Below are 24437 nucleotides of genomic sequence, written 5' to 3'. Positions count from 1 at the left end.
GAAAACCACATCAGTGTCTGAATTTCGGCTTTCCCAGATGCACTTCCCCCGACTTTTGTCTACAGTTGGTTGCTTTTGCCTTACCATTCAAACAAGGCAGGGAGGCCTGCCTTAATCAACCAATTGGCGCCAGGGGGAACCGTGAGTTAATTGCCTTGTGCAGGGGCAGTATGACACATGTTTACCTTGTCAGTTTGGGGATTCAAACCAGCAATTTTCCAGTTCCTGGCCCAACACACCTACCCACCAGGCTACCTGCCGTTTTGTCTCTTCCTCTCTGACTGCAAAACGTAGTGTACTGTGATCACATGATTTCTGTGCATGCAGTCCACACATAGGCACAAGTCAGATAATTAAATCCCCATAATGCAACACACGTTGAAAGGCGTAACAAAAGCAATCTGCTCAAACGCGCCCAAAGTTTCAGGACAGGACTGGACAGAAACGAACTAGGTAGAGAGAGAGAGCGACATATGTTAGCTACTGTTGAGAGAAAGTGCAGATTTAGATCGATGGACAAACGTGAAAGGGATACGATATATTTTAAATATTGAGCTAGCATCGGATTTAACGTTATTACGTTGACACTTCTCAAAGGAATACAACAATGTCGTCGCCAAGTCCAGGCAAGAGGCGAATGGATACCGACGTGGTAAAACTGTATCCTTTTCTGAACATAAACAACAGACAGGCGAAAAATCTTTGTCGTATTTTAACTAGTTAGTGACAGGTCTCTAGCATTGATTGTTTATTGATAAAAGACAACTGACGTGTTGTGTAAGGGAACAATAACTGCTGATGGTTGTTAGATTTTCTGACAAGAAAAGCAGATTTGGTTTTTGTTTTGATCAGGAATCACACGATTCGCTTCAGTTCTGTAAGGTTAACGTTACATTGTTGCCAGATATAGGTTCAATATTTTACCCAACAGTAATATTTGCTAGATATGTGTGATCAAACATTTTTGCATGTTTGCTCAGATCAGAAAATTACAGGTGCCAGTAGGCCTATTGGATGACATTTGGGCAGTTATCAAACAATGTAATTTTGGCTTGCTTAATAGTGAAGCTCTCATCAAAACAGCCCTTGATGGTTTTCTACAATGAATAATTTATTTTATGCAAAATGAACATAGCTTTATCCTTCAAACGACGATGGCTAGAAAAAACTAAACAACGACGCTGGCCTTGTTGAGCACCATTTTCTGCGAGCTATGATCCGTCATCCGTCCAAATGTAATGGTCTTTCTTTACAATCTAATAATGTTTCCTTGGCTTTATGTCTGGGTATTTAGCTAAGATATCTCGATTTTGTAAAGTCATTTTGGTTGACAGTCCAGTCATTGTAACGTTAGCTGATCAATATATAATCGTATCAGTATTGACATTGCACGCGTAGCTAACCTAGTCTTGTTTACGAGTCGTTTACATGTCCCTGTCAAGTTTGCCAGTTCGCTACAGACAGGCCTACTTCTGTTTTCCACCCGTGAGTCATTGGGAAAATATATTAAACAATGGGGAAATGTTTGTGGTAAAAATCTATTCCCATCTTAAAGTAGTAAATATTGTAGTTGCTAACTAGTTATTATTGTTATATTTTTGCATTTGTGTTTTCCTCCCTAACAAAGCTGTGATGTAGTGGTAATTGAATTACTAATATAATCCAAGCTCTCATTAACACTAGTTCTTAAAAACGTGTATTGTAACCTTTTACACCGAGGTATCAGAATGTAGACATTATATTTTATCTCACGTCTAGTTATTTAAGTTTGCCTGAAAGGTTCAGACGGCATGAGTTGAATTGTTTTGTTTTTATGCTCCTGCAGCGTGAGCTAGCTCCTCGATTGGTCAACCTGTTACTACCCGGAAACTGGTAGGGGGCGGGACTATATAAGCAGCTGATCGAGTGACAACAAACCCTGCTTGCACAGGATGAGGGGGCTGGGAATTGACCGAATGTACTAGTTAGTAGCTAGGCCTATCGGTCTTAAAGAGGGGCTCACCTGCGATATGATATCAATCCAGTGGAAATTAATCATTGTGTCTATTTGTCTCTGTATATAATCTGCAGAATGGCCCTGTCTAATTTCAAAATATGTTCTATTTTGGTGTAAAATGCATGCTGTTAAATATTTGAGTAATATTTGACACTATAGGCCATTTTTGGAGAAACCATTCGATTTTGTTGTTAGACAGTTGGTGTTTAAAAAAATATAGTGTCCTAATCTCATGACGTGTGTAAGAGAGAGAGTTTTCTGATTCATGATCACTCTGTCAGAATAGGAGCATTTCAATGTAAAAAATACATTCATAGAAGCATGTCCAATTGGGTGCCAAATCAAAGCTAAGAGTCTTATTTTAGAGAAATGAAGGCTACCATTTTCCATCCCACAAATTAGGAATAAGCAAAGGCTTTGATTTCTGGTCAAACACATGGAAAAGTGGTCTAAGAAAACATCTACCAGAAAAAGTCTTAGAAGGTATTAAGAATACATTAAAACACAATAATGTTGAAGTAAAGACCCCTGCCAACTAATATCAGCACTTTAATTTTGTAAAAAATATTTGCCTTCTGTAAGTTTAAGAAATATTGTCATTCTGTTACCAAAACCCCACATATATTTAAGATACTTTAATTTCTCTCCCTCATGAGGAGGGAATATAATAAAACTTCAGAGGTAACAAGTAAAGGTTTACCTACCAATTAGTTGTTTTTACTGATAAGTTTGTTTATGAATTATTAAGTGATTAAAACTCACTGAAAATCAGTAACAGAATGGCTGCAATTGAATTGGCTACAATGGGAAATCATAGTAGTCACAAACCACAGCTACCTGCTACTGTCCTCTCTTCCACTTAGGTGGTGGGCCTAAGCAGAAAATAGGGAAGTTGATGGGTCCCCGTCGAGGTAAGAGCAGATTGTCTTGTACAGTGGTTCGTCCTTTAAAAGTTGCAGTGTAAGCTGTGCTGCAGAATTCTATGGCACGTTATTTAAGTGCCAACCACTGGTACCATTAATGCTAGTTTGACCACCAGAGGGCATCTTTGAGAAGCATTTGATACCTTTCAATAGTGGCTGTACTAGAGAATGTAAAATCTTTTTTTGTAAGATCATAGTATATGGGACAGATTTTAAGAAATGTTGCTTAATTGATTTGATTATTATGGTGTTTCTACTCCAAGAAAAATTAAAAACCCTCTGGGTTTCCGTTAGGATGGAATGGAAAATATGGTGCTGGGCTATTTAGCTAAAGAATCCCTGTGTCGTGCGCGGGCACGTGGGAGACTGGGGTTAAATTCCCCAATGGGGAGTAAAGGAGTAGGCTGTCCTTGTAAATAAGAATATGTTCTTAAAATGTCTTAGGGATAGCACCCTTTTTTTAAAATTTCGCCTATATGACATACCCAAATCTAACTGCCTGTAGCTCAGGCCCTGAAGCAAGGTTATGCATATTCTTGGTACCATTTGAAAGGATACACTTTGACGTTTGTGGAAATATGAATTGAATGTAGGATAATATAACACAATAGATCTGGTAGAAGAAAATACAAAGAAAAACCAACCAGTCTTTTTCTACCACCGTCTTTGAAATACAAGAGAAAGTTCATAGTTCTAGCCATCACTCTGGTTGTAATTTCCGATAGTGTCAACAAGATGGCAGCAGTGTATGTGCAAAGTTTCAGAAGGATAACTTGAAGAATGACTGACCTACAATAATTTTTGTGTAAAGTCCCCAGGTACATTTGGGCAAATCGTGAAGGAGACATTCGCATTCATATTCAATTTTTCTGCAAGAATATCATAAAATCTGTATACTTGGACTTTGATTTAGCTTTCCAAGTATTAGTAGCCATATTATAAATTAAACATTTGCAAACAACCCGTTTTCATAACTTAATAACTCTGAATATTCTTATAATTTTTGTCCAAAATGAAAAGGCATGCGGTTGTACAAGGTTAGTAGCTACATGGTTTCCGATACTCCCGTAAAGCCCAGCTCATTGGCTATCTAGCTAGCTTTGTTGGACCCCAATTGGTGCTTATTTGACAAAGATACATTCGTTCACCGGCGTGCCATGAAGGCGGCGCTCTCTGACCAAATATGGTATCCTATAGGATATACTACACCCCTAATGATATAGTGAAGTCTTGTTACCTTCTAGGATCTCGGAGGAATATATATGAACATGATTTGACTCGTTCAAACAACGTTTAGGGTTAGATTTTCACAGATTCCTTTCTTTGGAAATTGAACGAGTGGAAATACAAAATCGATCGTGCATGCTATAGGGATCTTTTTAGGATATGAAAAAAGGATTTTATCTAATAAAATCTCTGGGACCCTTTGGATGATAAATCAGAGCAAGATTTCAGAATGTAAGTACACATTTCAACTTCAGAGGTGAATTTGTCTAACCTATTGTGTTAAAAGTGTTTTGTTGTTAGGAGCTATCCTTAAACAATAGCATATCATTTTTTTCGCAGTAATAGCTAGTGTAAATTGGACAAAGCTTAAATTCTTGTTAATATAACTGCATTCAGCTGATATAAGCTTTCAGTTTAAGCTTTCAGCTGATATAAGACACATATCCTTAAGAAGTTTTTTTTAACTGATTCCATGTGTTATTTCATAGTTGGGAAGTCATAACTATAGTTCTACAATGTAGAAAATAGTCAAATGAAAAGGAAAAACTCTGAAATGAGTAGGTGTGTCCAAACGTTTGAGGCATTCGAGACGATACTACAAAAAAAAAATACATTGATCATCTCAGCAAGGTTTTAACCGTGGTCGTGGAGCAGGGTGGAACTGCAACTAAAATGTAGTTTAAATAACCATCTGCATTTTGAGTGTCTTTTCTCTAGTTATTTTATTAACGAAAAAATAAAGATGTTGATGAAGAAATACTGTACCACTGTTTTCAGTTAGAAATGTAACACTTCAGAGTACTTAAGCATTGAATACATTGCAGGTAGGGTGATGTTCACACCAAAATTAGCCGGGCTATGAAGAGTCTATTGTCCTGATAATTGGGCTACAAGTGTTTGAAAACCTATTTTCAAAATGCAAGATGTTCATCACTACTGTAAATAAAAGCACAGCATATTGTTTACATCTTGTTTACATTCTTTATTGTAACCACAATGTTACAAATCATTTGTATCTACCTTTCCAATTACTTTTAGAGTTTGGGATTCATTGGATTAATATTATGGTATTTATATTCCAAGTTAAACGAAAAACCCTCTGGGTTTCTGTTAGGAATGGAATGGAAAATATGGCGCTGTACAAAGTGACGGTCGGGAGTAGGCTACACAGTACTGGGCTATTTAGCTAAAGAATCCCTGTGTCGTACACGGGATACCGGGGTTCAATTCCCCAACAGGGAGGAAGGAGTAGGCTGTCCTTGTAAATAAGAATTTGTTCTTAACTGACTTGCCTAGACATTTCTACTCCATACTTTTAGTCTAACCAATACCCAAATGGAGATTCAGTCAAAATAAAAATGTAATTGATTTATCAAGACGAGTCCCAATGCTTGTGTCAGAGCAGCGTGAAACATTGCTAAAACGGTGCTATGATATAATTCTCCCCCTACCCTCCATCTAGGCAAGTCTATTGTCCAGCTACCTGCTACAACCGCGGGAACGTTTCCTTAGTCAGCACCATTATTAGTGCAATGCCCCTTAGTGTTGCTCTGTGCTACCCAGTGTGGCGGAGTGGGGGTCAAACTCCCTCCCTCCTCCGTTCCCCATGGGCTAAGTCTGTCTTCTGTCGTGCGGCTCTATGGCCCATCCCGTGCCCCCTGCCCTCTGTGCATTGAGCTTCGCGAGCTTTCAGTAGATACAGCTGGAGAACTGCAAGGCAATCCCATTGTGCGCCACTCGGGAGCCATGACCAAAATATATTGTTCTGCTACTAACAGGGTTAATAATATATCTGAGAATATCCAAGGGGCTTTTATATAATTATAAATTAATAATAATAATAATCGCTTTGTTAAAAAAATAACAGTTTTTTGGAGATTTTGTTTTCAAATAATGTAAAATGAGCGAGAACAAGGCTATTCCTGAACATGGGGTGAGACATTATTACTAATTTGTAAATAAAGCCAGTTTGTTACCTATAATTGTTTCTTTCTGTTTTTAGAGGGAGAGAAACCAAAAACCTACAGTCTCCCAGTTGGGGCCGGCACAGGTATTGAACCAGCATCTGTAGCAACAAAATCTGTAGCAACACAGCTTGTACTGCTATGCAGTGTCTTAGACCATTGCGCCACTCAGGTACTGTACAATGTGACTGGTCGGGAGTGGGCTACAGTACTACAGTAAGAGCAAAATAATCCTAACATTAAAATAATAAAAAAAACTTTTATTATAGTTGTGCACTTATCAGTTTCTATTTAGGTTTATGTCGCCCATTCATTGTCAGTTAGAGACACGGTAAGAGCACTGATTATGCTTTTGGATCCATCTCCCCCTTGCGCTGGTCTGGAGCAATGAAATAGTGAACCACAAAATACTAAACCACAAATTACCTCTTAAGTACCGCAGCATAATCGCAAAACCTTTAGTGGAGCAACCGCTGTATATGATGGTAAAACATTCTTATGATGACTATCACATTTGTTGGCACCTTCAATTCTTACACATTTTCTGGTGCCAGGTTTCCTCCAGATGTGATGCTTGGCATTCAGGCAAATTTGTTCAATCTTGTTTCTTATGGTCTGAGAGTCCTTCAGGTGCCTTTTGGCAAACTCCAGGCGGGCTGTCATGTGTCTTTTACTGAGGAGTGGCTTCTGTTTGGCCACTCTACCATAAAGGCCTGGTGGCGTGCTGCAGAGATGGTTCTCCTTTTGGAAGGTTCTTCCATCTCCACAGAGGAACTCTGGAGCTCTGTCAGTGTGACCATCAGGTTCTAGGACACCTCCCTGACCTAGACCCTTCTCCCCTGATTGCTCAGTTTGGCCGGGCGACCAGCTCTAGGAAGAGTCTTGGTGGTTCCAAACTTCTTCCATTCAAGATTGATGGAAGCCACTGTGTTCTTGGGGACCTTCAATGCTGCAGAAAGTTGTTGGTACCCTTCCACAGATCTGTGCCGCGACACAATCCTGTCTCAGAGCTCTATGGAAATTCCTTCAACCTCATGGCTTGGTTTTTGCTCTGACATGCACTGTAAACTGTGAGACCTTATAGAGACAGGTGTGGGCCTTTCCAAATCATGTCCAATCAATTGAATTTACAACAGGTGGACTCCAATCAAGGTCTAGAAACGTCTCAAGGATGATCAATGGAAACAGGATGCACCTGACTATAATTTCGAGTCTCAAAGCAAAGGGTCTGAATCAAAGCTGTCATCAAGGCAAAGGGTGGCTACTTTGAAGAATCTCAAATATATTTTTTGGTTACTATATGATTCCATATTTGTTATTTCATAGTTTATGTTTTCATTATTATTCTACAATGTAGAAAATAGTAAAAAATAAAGAACAACTCTGGAATGAGTAGGTGTGTCCAAACATTCGATGGTACTGTAAGTATTCACACGCAAGTGTGAATGTCCTTGAGTGGCCCAGCCAGAGCCCGGACTTGAACCCAATCGAACATCTCTGGAGAGACCTGAAAATAGCTGTGCAGTGACGCTCCCCATCCAACCTGACAGAGCTTGAGAGGATCTGCGAAGAAGAATGGGAGAAACTCCCCAAATACAGGTGTGCCAAGCTTGTAGCGTCATAACCAAGAAGACTCGAGGCTGTAAATCCCTGCCAAAGGTGCTTCAACAAAGTATTGAGTAAAGGGTCTGAATACTTATGTAAATGTGATATTTATGTTTTATAAATGATAACCTGTTTTTTCTTTGTCATCTTTGTTATTGTGTGTAGATTGATGAGGGGGAAAAAACATTTATTGAATTTTATAATACGGCTGTAACATAACAATATGTGGAAAAAGTGAAGCGGTCGGAATACTTTCTGAATGCACTGTATACTGTCTGGTTTGAAATCAATGCATGGATATCATGAGTAATTAGCTGCCTTCCCAGGCAGTTCTCTCAAGACAATCATCTCAATTGGATCGGTTGGATAAATAAAGGATGGATTTGGGCTGTATCAACTAAATGAGCAGTGGCCTATTGAGTGGGGCAGGGGTCTGTCTGAGGGGTCTGTCTGGAGATGCAGGAGACTGGCTGATCTAACAGGCAGCTGGGGCTCCCTGAGCTGAGCTTGCTGCCATCGCTGTGATGCCTGGGAGCAGGTTCACACACACAGCACTTTTGACTGTTGGAAAGGGAGATACTGTATACTCTCATCTTGATATTTGAGCATGTTTGTTTTTTGCCATTTGGATATTTTGTGTTTTCTGTGTTTTTGTGTGTCTTCATGCATGTTTATGCACTTGTGGGTGTTCCTGAAGCTTAGCAGCAGGTGGGGTCTGGGTATTGTGGTAAATCCTTCCTTTCTTTTTGCCAAACCAGCATTGTCTGTTGCCTTTACTCAGTCATTAGGACTTGTATGTTAGTCTCTGAGCCCTCAGCTCTCTTATCTGATGAGCCTGGTAGAAAAGCCTGCACACAGTAAATGGAGTGTTTTTAACCCAGCACTAGTGGAGAAATGTGGCATGTCATTGATATCAGCCACCCAGTGTGAGGACTGGCTGGTGTTTACTCCAGGCAGCAGAAGACCTGTGAATGTAGAATGTGCTCAATGTAGAACATGACTGTGTTTGTCAGGCTCTAGTCTCTTCCTTTGCACCTTCTGGTTATTTCAGTGTTTGCTTATGTCTGTGGGTGCACCACAGGAGGCTGGTGGCACCTTAATTGTGGATGCTGGGCTCATGGAAATGGATCGAGCAGAATTAGTGGAATGGTATCAAATATCAAACACATTTCCAGGTGTTTCCAGGTGTTTGATGCCATTCCATTTGCTCTGTTTTGGACTTTTATTATGAGCCATCCTCTCAGCATCTTCCTGTGTTGTGTGCACAACAGGTTGGACCCTAGGTCTATTAGGGCAACCCCCTGTGGAAAGACAAGACCGAGATGCACCGTTCCAAACTGCATCATTGTAACCAGGCTTATTTATAGGTCCTGTCTGTTGTAGGTCACAGTCACCGCTGCCTGCCTTGCCTCTGTCCTTTATTCTAGGCCATTGTTCTTTAACCTGGCTTCTAGGGACCACAGGGTGTGCAGGCTTTTGTTTCAGCCCAACACTAACACACCACCTGATTCAACTAATCAGTGGCATCTGCCCTATCCTCTAGGTTAGAATTTCCTAAACCCAATAAAATAAACATTTCCTTTAGACCCACAGACACACAACCTAAGTGTTAGTCTAGCTGCAACTCAAGACAAGCTAAGTAAAACCCAACTGTGGGTCCTCCTGATTGACATGAAAAGACACCATTTTGGTAAACCTATTTCACCAGGCCCTCTGCTCTGGTTGTAGGTGGAGTCTGTGTTTAACAGACAGGTTATTCCAGGTCTGAGTATGGCTCAGGGTTCATGTTTGCATCTGATTACCATAACAGTGAGGTCAGTAGAAGGTCTGTGGCAGTTAGCTATCAGGTTTATATATACAGTGGCAAGAAAAAGTATGTGAATACCTGGATTTCTGCATAAATTGGTCATAAAATTTTAGCTGATCTTCATTCTAGGTCACAACAACAGACAAACACAGTCTACTTATACTAATAACACACAAATAATTATCAGTTTTCATGTCCTTATTGAACACACAGTGTAAACATTCACAGTGCAGGGTGGGAAAAGTATGTGGACACTTGGATTTAATAATTGGTTGACCCTCCTTTGGCAGCAATAACCTCAACCAAATGTTTTCTGTCGTTGCGGATCAGACCTGCACAGCGGTCAGGAGTAATTTTGGACCATTCCTCTTTACAAAACTGTTTCAGTTCAGCAATATTCTTGGGATTTCTGGTGTGAACTGCTCTCTTGAGGTCATGCCACAGCATCTCAATCGGGTTGAGGTCAGGACTCTGACTGGGCCACTCCAGAAGGCGTATTTTCTTCTGTTGAAGCCATTCTGTTGTTGATTTACTTCTGTGTTTTGGGTTGTTGTCCTGTTGCATCACCCAACTTCTGTTGATCTTCAATTGGCGGACAGATAGCCTTACATTCTCCTGCAATATATCTTGATAAACTTGATTTCCTTTTTCCGTCAACGAGAGCAAGCTGTACAGGCCTTGGGGCAGCAAAGCAGCCCCCAAACCACGATGCTCCCTCCACCTTACTTTACAGTTGGCATGAGGTTTTGATGTTGGTGTGCTGTACCTTTCTTTCTCCACAAATAGTGATGTGTTCTCCTTCCAAACAACTCAACTGTAGTTTCATCTATCCACAGAATATTTTGCCAGTAGCGCTGTGGAACATTCAGGTAGACTTTAGTAAACTTCAGATGTGCAGCATGTTTTTTTTGGACAGCAGTGGCTTCTTCCTTGGTGTCCTCCCATGAACACCATTCTTGTTTAGTGTTTTACGTATCGTAGACTCATCAGAGATGCTAGCATGTTCCAGAGATTTCTGCAAGTCTTTAGCTGACACTCAAGGATTCTTCTTAACCTCATTGAGCATTCTACGCTGTGCTCTTGCAGTCATCTTTGCAGGATGGCCACTCTTAGGTAGAGTAGCAACAGTGCTGAACTTTCTCAATTTATAGACAATTTGTCTTACCCTGGACTGATGAACATCAAGGCTTTTAGAGATACTTTTGTAACCCTTTCCAGCTTTATGCAAGTCAACCATTCTTCATCTTAGATCTGAGATCTCTTTTCTGTTCGAGGCATGGTTCACATCAGGCAATGCTTCTTGTGAATAGTAAACTCAACTTTTGTGAGTTTTTTTATATAGGGCAAGGCAGCTCTAATCAACATCTCCAATCTCGTCTTGTTAATTGGACTCCAGGTTATCTAACTTTTGACTCCAATTAGCTTTAAGAGAAGTTATTAGCCTAGGGGTTCACATACTTTTTGCAACCTACAATGTGAATGTTTAAATTATGTATTGAATATAGACAATAGAAATACAATAATTTGTGTGTTTTTAGTTTAAGCACACTATGTTTGTCTATTGTTGTGACTTAGATGAAGATCAAATTTAATGACCAATTTAGGCAGAAATCCAGGTAATTCCTAAGGGTTCACACACTTTATCTTGCCACTGTAGAAGTACAGGTGTGAGCGGCAGATTTCAGATCCTAGGGGCAAGTCGGCAGCTGAGGTGAATGTTGGATGAATCCTTTCCTGCTTCAACTTGCTTTTCAGCCTGTTTGAGCTGGATTAGACTTGAGATCCCCACGAGGAGTGTAATGCACATGAGGTAAAATACATCAACTCATTTACAGTACACAACAAGCTAGCATTTTTGCCTTCTAGTGAGCTGGAATAGGCTCTATGACTGCCTTATTGAGAAGGGAAGTTTAGAAGATCGTGTCATTTTTTTCATTGGGAAGGAAGTGACAGGATGATGAAACAGGGAATAGCTGTTGCTACTGGTGTGTGTGTGTGTGTGTGTGTGTGTGTGTCAGGTGAGAGTAACAGACACACTAAGGTCTGGATTCATGTCACACACTCAACATGTCCCTGGATTCTCCTGCTCGGTCACCAACACATCCTGTAATCATGACACATCCTCCCTACAGTAGCACCTCCCTCCCAACCACCACCGGTGGGCAGTGGAAGAACCTTCTCATGTTGTTTCCAGTCCCCTTGGTCTGAATGACAGATTTTTTCACATGGAAATATCTGGATCATACTGTACTGTGTAGTCACACTGGACAATAGTGGATGCTACACACACACACACACAACCATGTGTCAGCCATGTCTCTGATGCTGAAGGGAAACCTTTCTATCCTGATCGTCTCACTATCTTTCTCTCTCTGAGGTTCAGCTGCTGCTGTATGTCAAACGCTCTTCCTCCTCTCCAGCTCCTCTTTCAAATTCTCAGTTTTCCTATTTCTCTTTCTTTCTTTTCTTCTTTCCCATTATTTCCCCTCCCTGAGCCATCTCTTAACCCCGGTGAACTAGAACATTGGCCAACTGAGCTGTAACAATTCATTGGTCTAAACAATACCAGGACACAGGTGTCAGAATGTGGAAGGTCATTCCATCCATAAGGCTGGAGAGGCTACCTCAAACCCCAGAACCCCAGTGATTGATGCCCAGCATGTAGCATCAGGGCAGGGATCCTCATCAGTCCAGAACCTGGTCTCCCAGAGCCCTAGTTGATGGGACACTGGTCATTTCTTATTGTTTTGGTTCCTATTCTTCCCAGAAGAGACGCTTATAGCTGCAGTTAGTTCTGGGTAGAGTCTGAGGTTGTCGTGGGTGTTAGTTCTGGTTAGGTTATATTTATATTTGGTGTTTCTGATCCACTGGTTGACCTTTTCTTCTGACAGCAGGTCACGCATTTTGCTGCTGGGATTGCACACTGCAGTATTTCGCCTAACATACAGGAGTTTGTCAATGTGATTTGTTTGAATTCTTTGGGGTTTGTGTAATTTGAGGGATATGTGTCTCTTATATGGTTGTACATTTGGCAGGAGGTTAGAAAGTGCAGCTTGGTTTCCACCTCATTTTGTGGGCAGTATTCTGTCTACTCTTGAGAGGCAGATCTGCCTATGGCGACCTCGCTCAATATCATCGCTATTATTCAGGTGTTCTGCCACTGTGTACTCTCTGTTTAGGGACAGATAGCATTCCAGTTTGCTCAGTTTTTTGCTTGATTCTTTCCAATGCGTCAAGTAGTTCTCTTTTTATATATATATATCTATATATCATTTGGTTGGGTCTAAATTGTGTTGCTGTCCGGGGGTCTGTTTGTGAAAAGAGCCCCATAACCAACTGGCTGAGGGGACTCTTCTCTAGGTTCATCTTGCAGGTTAGGGCTTTTTGATGGAAGGTTTGGGCATCACTTTCCTTTAGGTGGTCGTGGAATTTAACGTCACTTCTGGATTTTGATCATTAGTGAGTATAGTCCTAATTCTGCTCTGCATGCCTTATTTGGGGTTTTGTGTTGTACTCAGAATATTTTTGCAGAATTCTGCATGTAGAGTGTCAATTGGGTATTTGTCCCATTTTGTGAATTATTGGTTGGTGAGTGGACCCCAGACCTCACAGCTATAGAGGGCAATGGGTTCTATAACTGATTTGGAGTATATTTTTTGCCAGATCTTAATTGGGATGTCAAATGTTGTGTTCCTTTTGATGGCGTAGATGGCCCTTCTTTCTCACTCACTCACTCACACAGACCACTGTCACACTATTTAGTGCACTACTTTGGACTAGTACCATTTCTCCCAACGAATTGTATCTTATTTGTAGCTCATTTAATTTGCTTGTTTACAGACATTTCAATATTTGTTTGTAGTGTTTCCCTCTCATTGTTAGTTCATTTTCAGTCGTGTCTTTTCCTTAACAAATGCTCAGCATCGAGAGCAAGCATGAGGTCACCATCCTCAGTGGACTCAACGAATTTGTGGTCAAGTTCTACGGCCCACAAGGAAGTAAGTAGCCTTGAGCCAGAACGGCTCATAGGGCAGGAGTCTCCTGTTTCTGTAGCACGAGGCAGCTTGATGTACAAGTACACCCCCTGGACCGGATCTATCGCAGGGCAATACCCCCATAATGCTGAGGGCCAAGCAGAGATGCATCAGGTCCCATTTTTTATAGTCTTTAGTATCCCGGGGCAGTAGGTAGCCTAGTGGTTAGAGCATTGAGCCAGTAAACGAAAGGTTGCTGGATCAAATCCTGAGCTGACGAGGTACAAATCTGTCGTTCTTCCCCTGAACAAGGCACTGTTCCCTGGTAGGCCATCATTGTAAATAAAAATTTGTTCTTAACTGACTTGCCTAGTTAAATAAAGGTTAAATAAAATGAATGACTCAGCTAGGGATTGAACTCACAACCTTCAAATCTCAGGGTGGACACTAACCACACGGCCACTAATATAGTAAGTAAGTGTTTTCATAAACATCCACACTGGGTAATTGTGTCAATGCAAGATCTGTATGTCTTCCTCCCAGTGTGTGAACATGTGCAAGTGTGTGTGTTTCTAATCAAATGTTGTTTTTAGCACCGTATGAAGGAGGTGTATGGAAGGTACGAGTAGACCTACCGGACAAATACCCCTTCAAGTCTCCATCTATAGGTACAGTGTATCAATGCATCGGTCACAACACTCTATGTAATATACAATTATAAACACAACTGGTGAAAGCATTATGACAGTAACACCTTTTCAAGCCACAGGTTTTCTATGCAGACTGACTGTTATTGTTCTCCTCGCAGGATTCATGAATAAAATCTTTCATCCCAATATTGATGAAGCGTAAGTTCGTTTTAGTAGTTAGCAATTAATGCATGTTGATGTATAGGCCTAGACAATATTATCAATTATCCATGATGTTTGTTTGATGTTAGCCTATATCACAAAATTATTCTCACAATTTTGATCACTTTATTCTTTCTCTCTCATCTCCCCTCTCCTTCAGGTCAGGTACAGTGTGTCTAGATGTCATCAACCAGACATGGACAGCCCTGTACGGTGAGTAACAGTTCCAAAATGTCTACTTGGATATATAATGGACATGGTACCACCTCAGTTTGACAATGTTTGAAACCTACTGAATGGTTTTTTCCCATGACATGGGTACATACCTTTTCTCTCATCAAATCTGGACTGTTGACTGTAAGGAGCAGCTGTGACAAGCTGATATAAGAGGGACAGACGAGAAAAACAGGTATAGAATGTCTGTATAAACTTACGTAGCTCCCAAATGAGCATTATTGTCAAAAATCTTGGTCAACTGAAAGTCATCTGTTCTTTCGAACAATTTAAGGGTCAACATTTTTAAACGTATATCTTTCCATAAACACAACTGGTGTATGTATAAACACACCGTATGTGTTTGAATAAAATCAACTATATGCATTTAGCTTGTCTGATGCTTGTCTAAGCACACTGTGTGACAAAATAAGACACAAATGACTCAAAGGGGAGCCAGAGTTCAAGATATCCAGAAAAAATATAATACTTAACCTGACACGACCATCCTCCTCCTTCTGGCTTTCACAGATTCTTCCGTTACTCTCCTGAAGTTGCTGGTAATAGGCTACACAAGGAGTCTGCAACCTTTCTCATGTGGAATGCCAATATATCTCACCATTTCTATCTATATGTGTCAGTTTTGGTTTTAATATGCACATTTGTTTCATGTAATTTATAATAACATCTTCGCATTTCAAAAGGATTGTAATGTGGGTAATCAAAATTCTATCCAAATCTAAATGAAAATAATACAATCCTAAAAAGTAACTTCTATTGCCATTGCCAACTATGTGGAAATAGCCTACATAAAGCCGACAAAATAAATATTGCAGCCTGCAGGTAGAAAATGTTTGATTAAATCACATTGGCTACGCATGGCCTATCTGCAATGAACCTGAAACATTGTACCAACTATTAACTTGTGCTAGCAAGCTTGACTCGTTCTATAAGAAATTCTGGGCTCTCAGTTTCCCTCTACAGTGAGTTTAAGACAGACACAGGTAGGCCTATTTTATGATTTTTCCACTGGATCAGAGCATGTCATTTACCACGCCGAGTGGTTATCAAAAGGGAGAGGGCTGGAATTTATTTTCAAATATATTGAGGAACTGTCATTTTCAATGGATGCAAAAACAGACTTTGTTTGCTGTTTGAGGTGAAGAAAACATTACTTTGAGAAGCTCCACAGCTCAAGAGTGTGCAAAGCTTTCATCAAGGCAAATGTTGTCTACTTTGAAGAATTTCAAATATAAACTATATTTTGATTTGTTTAACATTTTGGTTACTACCTGATTCCATATGTGTAATTTCATAGTTGTGATGTCTTCACTATTATTCTAGAAAATTGTAAAAATAAAGAAAAACCCCTGAATGAGTAGGTGTCCAAACTTTTGAGTGGTACTGTATATGCTACTGCTCGACAGCCTATCCACCAAACAATCAACTAGTCGACTAATTGGCGTCAGCCCTAATTGCCAAAGAGAAGTTTGTTCCTATCATTAAAACCTGTACTAACAATTGACCTTTCTGCGGTAATGTGTACTCTGTTTCAACAATTATAAAGACTGTCAGTGGGACATACCAGACGGGGAATAGTATGTTTGTCTTTTAAGCAGGGTCAATAGGTTTCAACATGATCGGAACAGAGCACCCTTTGTGGTTTGAGTTGTGGCCCGATTTCCTGCTTCAGAGCAGCGGCGCCGACAGAGATGGTAGCCTCGCTTTGAGTTCCTAGGAAACTATGCATTATTTTGTGTTATTTCTTACATTGATACCCCAGGAAATCTTAGGGTTTATTACATACAGTCAGGAGGAACTATTGAATATAAGCGCACCGTCAACTCACCAGCATTACGACCAGGAATACGACTATCCCGAAGCAGATCCTCTGTTTGGTCCACCACCCAGGACAATGGATCGGATCCCAGCCGGCGACCCAAAACAACGGCACCGCAGAAGGGGCAGACGAAGCGGTCTTCTGGTCAGGCTCCGTAGACGGGCACATCGCGCACCTCTCCCGAGTATACTACTCGCCAATGTCCAGTCTCTTGACAACAAGGCAGACGAAATCCGAGCAAGGGTTGCCTTCCAGAGAGACATCAGAGATTGTAACGTTCTTTGTTTCACGGAAACATGGCTCACTCGGGATACGTCATCAGAGTTGGTACAGCCACCCGGCTTCTTCACGCATCACGCCGACAGAAACAAATATCTCTCTGGTAAGAAGAAGGGCGGGGGTGTATGCCTTATGATTAACGAGACGTGGTGTGATCATAACAACATACAGGAACTCAAGTACTTTTGTTCACCTGACCTAGAATTCCTTACAATTAAATGCCGACCTCATTATCTACCAAGAGAATTCTCTTCGATCATAATCACAGTCGTGTATGTTCCCCCCCCAAGCAGACACATCACGGCCTTGAAAGAACTTCATTTGACTCTATGTAAACTGGAAACCACATATCCTGAGGCTGCATTTATTGTAGCTGGGAATTTTAACAAGGCTAATCTGAAAACAAGGCTCCCTAAATTTGATTAACATATCGATTGTGCGACCTGGGCTGGCAAAACCCTGGATCATTGTTATTCTAACTTCCGCTACGCATATAATGCCCTCCCCCATCCCCCTTTCGGAAGAGCTGACCACAACACAATTTTGTTGCTCATAGCCTATAGACAGACACTAAAACAGGAAGAACCTGTGCTCAGGTCTGTTCAATGCTGGTCCAACCAAATCTGATTCCACGCTTCAAGATTGCTTCGATCACGTGGACTGGGATATGTTCCGCATAGCGTCAAACAACAACATTGATGAATACACTGATTAGGTGAGCGAGTTTATTAGCAAGTGCATCGGTGATGTTGTACCCACAGCGTCTATTAAAACATTCCCCAACCAGAAACCGTGTATTGATGGCAGCATTCACGCAAAACTGAAAGTGCGATCCACTGCTTTTAATCAGGGCAAGGTGACCGGAAACATGACCAAATACAAACAGTGTAGCTATTCCCTCTGCAAGGCAATCAAACAAGCTAAGCGTCCATATAGAGATGAAGTAGAGTCGCAATTCAATGGCTCAGACACGAGAGGTATGTGGCAGGGTCTACAGTCAATCACGGACTACAAAAGGAAAACCAGCCCCGTAGCGGACCACGATGTCTTGCTCCCAGACAAATTAAACAATTTCTTTGCTCGCTTTGAGGACAATACAGTGCCACTGACATGACCCGCTACCAAAACCTGTGGGCTCTCCTTCACTGCAGCCGATGTGAGTAAAACATTTAAACGTGTTAACCCTCGCCAGGCTGCAGGCCCAGACGGCATCCCCAGCCGCGCCCTCGGAGCATGCGCAGACCAGCTGGCTGGTGTGTTTACTGACATATTCAATCAATCCTTATCCCAGTCTGCTGTTCCCACATGCTTCAGGAGGGCCACCATTGTTCCTGTTTCCAAGAAAGCTAAGGTAACTGAGCTAAACGACTATTGCGTCGTAGCACTCACTTCCGTCATCATGAAGTGCTTTGAGAGACTAGTCAAGGACCATATCACCTCCACTCTAGACCCACTCCAATTTGCTTACCGCCCCAATAGGTCCACAGACGACGCAATCACACTGCCCTAACCCATCTGGACAAGAGGAATACCTATGTAAGAATGCTGTTAAATTGACTACAGCTCAGCATTTAACACCCATAGTGCCCTCCAAACTCGTCATTAAGCTCGAGACCCTGGGTCTCGACCCCACCCTGTGCAACTGGGTCCTGGACTTCCTGACGGGCCGCCCCCAGGTGGTGAGGGTAGGTAATAACATCTCCACACCACTGATCCTCAACACTGGGGCCCCACAATGGTGCGTTCTCAGCCCTCTCCTGTACTCCCTGTTCACCCATGACTGCGTGGCCATGCACACCTCCAACTCAATCATCAAGTTTGCAGACGACACTACAGTTGTAGGCTTGATTACCAACAACAACGAGATGGCCTACAGGGAGGAGGTGAGGGCCCTCGGGTGTGGTGTCAGGAAAACAACCTCTCACTCAACGTCAACAAACAAAGGAGATGATTGTGGACTTCGGGAAACAGCAGAGGGAGCAGCCCCCTATCCACATCGATGGAACAGTAGTGGAGAAGGTGGGAAGTTTTAAGTTCCTCGGCGTACACATCACGGACAAACTGAAATGGTCCACCCACACAGACAGCATCGTGAAGAAGGCGCAGCAGCGCCTCTTCAACCTCATGGGGCTGAAGAAATGTGGCTTGTCACCAAAAACACTCACAAACATTTACAGATGCACAATCGAGAGCATCCTGTCAGGCTGTATCACCGACCTGGTACGGCAACTGCTTCGCCCACAACCGTAAGGCTCTCCAGAGGGTAGTGAGGTCTGCACAACGCATCACCAGGGGCAAACTACCTGCCCTCCAGGACACCTACACCACTCGATGTCACAGGAAGGCCAAAAAGATAATCAATCAATCAATCGAATAGTCTGATAGGTGAGAATATTATCAAGTGCTTGTCAAATTGTGAATGAGAGACTGATGAAATGTGTACAGCCTGCGCAAGCAACAGGGCAGAGCTCATGCCTTTCATGCAACTTTTTTCAAGTCATCATTAGAGTTGCATCATGCAGCCTTGGAATGTATAAAAATCTAAACATATAGCCTAACTTTTGTATCACAACTAAAGTTGCATAAATAACTCTAAATTAAGCATATAGAGGAGGATCTATTTCTTTGTTAACGGCTCAACACAGAATAGCCGCATGTGCGCACTCCCTCTGAAATCGTTTGGGGAAAATATCCTTTCTATTTTATTCAGCAGTTGAATTCTTAATACTAGAAAATAATGCCATGGAATTCTAAGCAAATCTTATCTGCTGAAATAGCCAGATCAGGGCCTAACGTAAGCACATCTCAGAATGTGCTATGCTGTTCTGTTATACAGAAATTGGCTGCATTTTCTTCATATCATGTTTCTTTAGACCGGTCTAAAATAAATAATGGGTTTATTGTAATGGTGTAGGCTATATTTAAATTGATGTTTTAGACTTTAAAATGTAGATGTTCCTAAGGTCCGCATCAGTGGCTTGTAGGCTATGTGTGGAAGCCAGAAGATGCCAAATGTGTTTAAGTTAATTCACGGTAAATTACCATGAGACCATTAGCATTTTTGCATGACAATCACCGACTGCCATAGCCCTAGTACAGCTCATTGAGTGTTTGCCTTGAGTAGGGTGCACTTTATCACCTCTCCACCTCCATAAATGTAAAACTCTGGTCGTCCCTCCTCCCCTTGCAGACCTGACCAACATCTTTGAGGCGTTCCTGCCCCAGCTGCTGGCCTACCCCAACCCCATCGATCCTCTCAACGGAGACGCTGCTGCCATGTACCTGCACCGACCAGAGGACTACAAACACAAGATCAAAGGTGAGACACACACACACACACACACACACACACACCAGATGTCCCATCTGACTCCCTCTCTCTCTTCCTTCTCTCTGTTCCAGAGTATCTCCAGAAGTATGCGACAGAGGAGGCTCTAAAGGAGCAGGAGGAGGGAGGCGACTCCTCATCTGAGAGTTCCATGTCAGACTTCTCCGAGGATGAGGCTCAGGACATGGAGTTGTAGTGAAGGGGAGACAACCCCCACTCCCCTCACACACACGGACTATAATTTCCTAAAGAGCAGAAAGACTATTATATACATATAAACATGGCCATTTTTTTATTACTAAACAAGGATTTTTATGGATTATATGTATGAGAAGCTGCGGTGTGAAGTGTTAAAATGTCTCCCTTGTCTAGATATTCTTTATAACTCAGTCATAGTCCCCCTCTACCACCACTTCCACCTTTACCTCCACCACCACAACCACAATATTACCCCCTCTTACCCAGAAAGGAGTGCAGCATTCCCCGGATCCTAAATTCCCTCTGCTGTGGTCTGGGTCGTATTCTCATCGACCGTTGACCCACTATCCGCGGGGTAGGCAGAAAGCGGATTTTTCAGTTTTTCAGGGATACAATATTTTCAACAGAACTTCCGTTTCCCCTTAAAAACGGATGTGGGGACTCAGCTCATGCGCCTGCTACTTTAGGTTACCTTTGACCCAACCCTGATAGAACTGATGGGTTGAGACCAGAGAGCAGTGCACCATGGGAAGACAAGAGTGTCAGACTGTCATTGTCATGACGGAGACAGGGATGGAATGTTTATACTCAGTAACCCGGCCACCCCCCACTCTAGTTTGATTTTTAATTCTCAGAATTGTTCTATATTTGATTAAGTGTGTGAATCACTGTTTTGACAGGCACAGCTTTTTACCCTCCCCTTGCTCTCAGAGAAGCTCTCTGGTTCTAGTGCACGGCCCACTGTTTCTGGAGTCATTACCACAATAAGGAATCGCACTTTGAGATCCAATTTCACTTGTTGACTTTCTACATTTTGGGGGTTGGAAGCTACCATCAGGACCACCACATGATCACTCCTTCCCAAGGATCAGTTAGTGGGTTTCATCCAGACCTATCCAATATGGCTGCCATTGACCTCTCTGTCAGGCCTCACCCCAGAGGCCAGTATATCCTACCCAACCACCACACCCTGTTTGTCATAGAAACTGTTCTGTAAACAAGCCTTTTACCCTGTAGTCAGGAGCACCAGCTCACCAACCAAGAGACACCTTACCACACCTCTTCACACCAGAGTTGAAAGGGGTGTTGAACGTGGACTGAACATCATTTATTTTCTCTTTCTTTTTTCTCCTCTCTGCTCAGTGACTCCTTCAGAGGCTTGCTACTTGTTGTTTTCACAAAGGGAGGGTAGGGGTTCTCTGATGTGTCTGTGTGAGAGAGAACCAATCTTATGTTTTCAGACCCAACTGACCCAAATGGAAGCGAACCAGACTACTAGAGCCATAGTAGTTTGTCATCCTCGGTGACAACCCTAACACACAACACAACATGAAACAACACACTGTTGTCGCTCTGGAGGAGAGAACCACAGAGACTAACTACTGTCATTCCAGGAGCTGTCTGTCACTAAACAAACTCACATAATCATGCACCAGTCACTCCTTTTAGCCCTCCTCTTCCTCCTATTTATCCTCTTCCTCCTCTCCGTTTTAGGAAAGTGTTTGTGATTCTCCAAGCATCCTTTGGTACCTTGTGACATGATACAGAAGTGAAGTTGTGTAGGACATTGAGTTTATATGCTGTAGAAAAAGAGAAAAGACACCTTGTGTGATGGATGGGTTTCTATCTAGATGTCAGCAGTGTCCAGTCGTATCCACACTGAGGGCCAGTATATGGCCAGGTTTCATTCCTGTTTGGATTTCTGCCTTCATAGAAGACTATTATTAGTTGAATCAGGTGTGTTAGTGCTTGGTTGAAACAGAAGCCTGGAGCCATACGACTGGCCCTCTGTAGATAAGACTGGACAGTCCTGATCTAGGGGTTGGGTTGGATTGAGTAGTAGTTGTGTGGGGCAGGGCAGGGCTGGGAGGTTGGAAGGCTACCTTGGGACGTGTTGGATGGAAATAGGGAGTGACATGGGGAAGGAACAAACCAGGTCCTTATTGCCTGTTGCTTATGTTAAACTATAATATGTGTAGTTTAGGGCTTGTTAGTGTGCTGGGTGGTGAGTCATATTATAATCTATAGTTTTATTTCTTCTATATCAAGCTAGTTTCAAAGCTTATCATCCTGTAAAGGTGAACAGATAAATACATTTTGTTTTCATTTGAGTTGACTTATTTTTTTATCCTGGTTTGAATCTGATCCTCCAAAGACATGTTGCATCCCTGTCTCCTCTCCCTTATGAAAATACCCCCCTCTGTCTGTATTCTCAGTGCAGTGTGCAGGTGGACTCATCTAGCCTGGGTGTCTGGCTGTTTCTGCTGTAGCCAACTCCTTTGTCGTTGTTCTTATGTAAATTTGGTCTAAAGCAGAAATGCAGAAATCACTGTCTGATATCCAGGCTAGATGAGTGCACCTACATACTCAGACTGGCTAGCAGACAGTGTTTTTGGTTTTCAGCCTGTGTGATCACTAACTCAGGAGCAGCACATTGGGAGTGCTCCAGGATTTTTCTCTCTTACAATTGTCATCATTAAGAGGCTACTCATCAACCTACACAGGGTGTCCCATTCCTGCCACAGTAAACTACATGTGCCCAAACCTATCCCAATGTGCCCAATTCTATATCCTATCCTCATCTGTGTGCTTAGTTATATAATATCCTATAGGTCACATTCTGATTGTTTCATATAGAAATTGGTCATGGTTGTCTGTTCCACACGAGAGGATCTTGTCCATTCTGTACATGACAGATCTATTTATGATTTTCTTAACATTGTGCATCAATTCAATATGCTACTAGTGATGTAAGTGAAAGGTCTAGGTCCTAGAATGAAGGAGCTGGTTGCATATTACTGGTTTAATGACGAGGACTCTTTGCACTAAGCAGATGTCAGAATGCTTCAAAACACTGTCATAACATGTGATAAGACTGACATAAGCCTGTTACAGAAGTGTACTGGCCACTTGTCTTGGGTCAGATGAGAAGAGATGTATCATCCGTATTTCTTTAAGAAAACCAATCTCTTTCATTGGGGACATCCTAGTCATAAACATTAGAATTTCATCACAATTCAGTTAATCCCTTTGTTTTTCTTTTCACAAAATGCAACAACTGTAAAATGTATAATGTTGACAATTAATATTTAACGTATTAGGGTTCAGGATTGAAGTTACAGAAAACATACTGAACCCCCACCTCATCCCTACATTCTGATGCTATTGTTGCTACTTGTCTGTAATTTGTATTTTGCCTCCATTAAACTAAGAACAGGAGAGTCAAAGAGACAGGAAAATTACATTTATTTGAAATAATATTGCGTTGAAAAACATGCACTGTCTTAGTGCCTTAGTGTTGAGATGGTTGGAGTTAGAATTGTCATACATTATGATTGTAGGTTTAGCATTATAACTCTGTCTCAATAACATGGGCACCAGACATACACTGTGGTGTATTGTAGTGGTTACCACAGCCATAGTGTGTAACTTCACTACATGACCAAAAGTATGTGGACACCTGCTCGTCAAACATCTCATTCCTAAAATCATGGGCATTAATATGGAGTTGGTCCCCCTTTGCTGTTGTAATAGTTTACACTCTTCTGGGAAGGCTTTCCACTAGATGTTGGAACATTACTACAGGGACTTGTTTCCATTCAGCCACAAAAGCATTTGAGAGGTCGGGTGCTGATGTTGGGACATCAGGTCTGGCTCGCAGTCAGTGTTCCAATTCATCCCTGTGCAGGCCGGTCAAGTTCTTTTACACCGATATCGACAAACCATTTCTGTATGCACCTCTCTTTGTGCATGGGGGCATTGTCATGCTGAAACAGGAAAGGGCCTTCCCCAAACTGTTGCCACAAAGTTGGAAGCACAGAATTGTCTAGAATGCTATTGTATGCTGAAGCATTAAGATTTCCCTTCACTTGAGCTAAGGGGCCTAGCCCAAACCATTATTCCTCCTCCACCAAACTTAACAGTTGGTACTATGCCTTTGGGAAGATTGCGTTCTTTCTCCTGGCATCTGCCGAACCCAGATTTGTCCGTTGGTAATTCATCACTCTAGAGAACGTGTTTCCACTGCTCCAGAGCCAAATGGCGGCAAGCTTTACACCACTCCAGCCGACGTTTGGGATTGAGCATGGTAAATTTAGGCTTGTGTGCTGCTGCTCAGCCGTGAAAACCCATATCATGAAGCTCTCGACGAACAGTTCTTTGTTTGCTTCCAGAGGCAGTTTAGAGTATTGCAACCGAGGACAGGTGATTTTTACATGCTATGCACTTTAGCA

General features: G+C 42.0%; 1 protein-coding gene across 1 annotated transcript; it reads left to right on the top strand.

Moving 5' to 3' along the window:
* Nucleotides 1-266: 266 nt before the first annotated feature.
* On the top strand, nt 267-23428 carry LOC110496780 (ubiquitin-conjugating enzyme E2 H). The gene is made up of 7 exons (XM_021572816.2): nt 267-660; nt 13444-13520; nt 14090-14164; nt 14305-14344; nt 14508-14560; nt 19870-19998; nt 20082-23428. Exons 1-7 carry the CDS (start codon nt 608-610, stop codon nt 20201-20203), a joined length of 549 nt encoding a protein of 182 aa, XP_021428491.1. The 5' UTR covers nt 267-607; the 3' UTR covers nt 20204-23428.
* Nucleotides 23429-24437: the final 1009 nt, after the last annotated feature.

The sequence above is a fragment of the Oncorhynchus mykiss genome, chromosome 2 (genome assembly GCF_013265735.2).
Source record: "Oncorhynchus mykiss isolate Arlee chromosome 2, USDA_OmykA_1.1, whole genome shotgun sequence".
Lineage (NCBI taxonomy): Eukaryota > Metazoa > Chordata > Actinopteri > Salmoniformes > Salmonidae > Oncorhynchus > Oncorhynchus mykiss.
This window is presented reverse-complemented; position numbering and strand designations above follow the sequence as displayed.